We start from the raw sequence: 2,793 nt of genomic DNA, 5'->3' as shown, positions 1-2,793 counted from the left end.
ATTTTAAGTAATATATTCACAACCGCCGATAGCAAGTGTCATCGTGGTGCGCCACATAAGACTTAAGACTAAGAATTGTTACGCTAGAACCCCACAAACACCTTCCAGGACTTAAGTTCGTCAAGTCCATTGCCGGGCATAGTGATTATAGAAGACAAGGATGAGGAATCGCAGCTTGCAATCTGGGCAACAAATAATTATATTATAAAATTTGTGCAATTAATTATGAATTTGGCGTATAGAATAAGGAAAAGAAAGTGGTTGGATAATTATCTAAAATATTTTTATTTTGCATGCAATTTCTATAAATTTTATTGTTTTAATTGTGACCTATAAATCACGATTTGGTCACTGTCCGAACAGTAAACTAAACATCCTAAACATCAAATCCAATTTGGGAATCCATGAGAACGGCACCCCCAAATGCAAACAAAACACATCCAAACGCGCAGTCCTAAAATAAGAGACACAACAAATAAGTGAAATAACTCAGCTGAGAAAATACATTCAAATTCACCTTGGTGCTCTGAACCGCAAAACAAAAGCTCCATATAACAGATTAATCAAGTGAAATAAAATTTATCAGAATAAAAGTCCCAAACTCCTCTATCTAATTCTCAGCCAAAAAAAAATGTAACTCAGCGCTTCCCGCCACCTCCACCAAGTTTAGGGCCTTTGGGGGCAGCACCCTTGGGAACGTTTCCTTTTCCTTGTGCTTTCTGTGCCTTGGCCATCACCTCTGCCTTCTTAGCCTTCTTTTCATCCTTAGTTTTCTTGATCCTCTCCTTAATCTCACTGCATCACACATTCAGACCATCAGATGATATGTGGCAACATAACTTTATGCCATCCAAAACATGAGATGACAATAGAAGAGTCTCACTAAAGAGAACTAGAAATACACACCGAAGGGCAGCTTCTCTAGCAGCATCTCTGACCTCTGGTTTTTCTGTTCTTTTCTTCTGGATAACTTCCAGAGTCGCACCGACAATGGATCTAGAGTAAGGCTTTCTGGTGGCGCGGCGCCTCTTCTTCACAGCTTCTTGGGCAATGTCCTGCAGACACCACATACACAAACAAGAATCATGCACTTGATTGATGAGAGATCACAGGCATTTCAAACAGTTTCACTAGCATCCTGTTACTACGTGCTAATTCTAACTTATCAGTGCAGCAAACATTCACCACAAGCCAGGAGTCACCTATGTTGAGACCCAGGTTAATTTACAGACAAGTTTAATTGAATTGAGGCCTTATAATGGATAATATCAGTTAAGGTTGACTAAAACTATGGTAATTTTGATAATAGCAATACCTTCTTGTGTTGCTTCCTGTACATGGCAGTCCAGGTGAGCTTTGATGGCTTCAATCTGTTGTGGAAGTACCTCTTGCATTTTGAATTGGCAAACAGGAAGACCTAATAAAAGCATCAAATGAACCCATTTAGCACCTAATAGATCATCATATCATCTCTGAAAAAGGAAGATGAATCAATTCAAGTCACCTGAGAATCAGCACGAACAAATCTAATGCCTTTCCCGGGGTAGATTTTGCCCCCACTGAATCGGCAGAGTTCAGTCCTGATATGCCCATATCAAAAACCAGTTACCAGATGATTTGTCAAGAGGCAATTATTTTGGGGGAAAAACACGAGATTGCTTGTTTTTGTTATGATCGGAAAAAAGTCAGACTTGCTTGCAAATAATTCCCAATTAGTTTAAGAATGTCTCAAGTGCTAGCAATACAGAACAAATATTTTGTAGCCAAGTCGAATTAAGATTCCACACTGTCAAGCCATTTGGTATCCAATTTCAGCTTCCATACGGCCACTAAGATTGGCGTAATGCAGAATAATCATATCAAACAAGAGATTTTGGGGATGAGAGTCTGCAGAAAGCAATACTTTGAAGGCAGGAAAAGCTAATAATATCAGACAGCGCAATTACTCAGTATACAATGGCAATAAAATTATTGTCCAGAATCCCCGAAATCCGACAAGATAACAAAGCTATGTTCACATTCATTCAAACTCGTCCACAATTTATACGATTACAGAACCACTCATGCTCAAGTAACAAAAAAATTAGGGGCATATTTCGGAAACGCAGGGTGTTTATGCATTCACGAATAAAGCCCATAGTTCTTCAATCCACGTTACTAAATTGGAACTGAGAAGCATGGATCTAAATGGGTTCTTTGGCCACACCGTAACCGAAGAGGAATCTCTTTTTTCTATAAAAGTTTCATATTGATAGCCAAAAAACGTGAGGAAAATCTCAAATAACAGTATGGCTAGGGACCCTGGTTCAGGAAAAGCTCTTGATCACGCATAGCGCGCACACACCAGACCAGAGATTAAAGAATAAACGAGAGAGAAAGTAGAACTTACTTCAAAACCATATCGGCTGCACCGGTCGCTGCCTCGCTTCACAATACCTGGTGTGCGAGAAACCCTAGAATATGAATGCGGCCGCAGTGGGGTTCATAACTTATGTACACTTCAATTATTTTTTTCGAAATTACGAAATTGACATTGGGCTAATTGGGCTAAGTCAGTTGAAAAAAAACAACACAATGGGCTAGGTCGCTATTGTCCGGAGGGTGAGCAGTAATTTACATTTTTCTTTTATTTTGTTTTTCTGTTTTACCTGCTCCTTTTACTGTTCGTCTGATTTATCAATTTTCATCCATTTACATTTCATCAATATTAATATCAATATTAATATCAATATCATCAATATCAATATTGCATACATTATTCCTCTATCTATAATAAAATCTTGTGCAAGATTT

The 2,793-nt window shown here is 38.5% G+C and overlaps 1 protein-coding gene across 1 annotated transcript; it reads right to left on the bottom strand.

The window, feature by feature from the left end:
- Nucleotides 1-460: 460 nt before the first annotated feature.
- LOC129296352 (60S ribosomal protein L24-like) lies at nucleotides 461-2,471 on the bottom strand. The gene is made up of 5 exons (XM_054934949.1): nucleotides 2,390-2,471; nucleotides 1,505-1,580; nucleotides 1,316-1,417; nucleotides 907-1,055; nucleotides 461-795 (listed from the first exon to the last, which is right to left on the bottom strand). The coding sequence occupies exons 1-5, from the start codon at nucleotides 2,398-2,400 to the stop codon at nucleotides 639-641; spliced, it is 495 nt and encodes a 164-aa protein (XP_054790924.1). The 5' UTR covers nucleotides 2,401-2,471; the 3' UTR covers nucleotides 461-638.
- Between the last annotated feature and the right edge of the window lie 322 nt (nucleotides 2,472-2,793).

This window comes from Prosopis cineraria, unplaced genomic scaffold (assembly GCF_029017545.1).
Source record: "Prosopis cineraria cultivar Desert tree isolate PC_DT_omini unplaced genomic scaffold, ASM2901754v1 PC312, whole genome shotgun sequence".
Taxonomy (NCBI): Eukaryota; Viridiplantae; Streptophyta; class Magnoliopsida; order Fabales; family Fabaceae; genus Prosopis; species Prosopis cineraria.
Note: the sequence above shows the minus strand (reverse complement) of the source record. Positions and strands in the feature narration are given on the sequence as shown.

Excerpts from the sequence above, each read along its gene's own strand:
- LOC129296352 (XM_054934949.1), bottom strand. Across the intron at positions 1,418-1,504 it reads TTGTTCGTGCTGATTCTCAG|GTCTTCCTGTTTGCCAATTC; the intron begins GTGACTTGAATT and ends TGCTTTTATTAG. Across the intron at positions 796-906 it reads GCTAGAGAAGCTGCCCTTCG|TGAGATTAAGGAGAGGATCA; the intron begins GTGTGTATTTCT and ends TGTGTGATGCAG.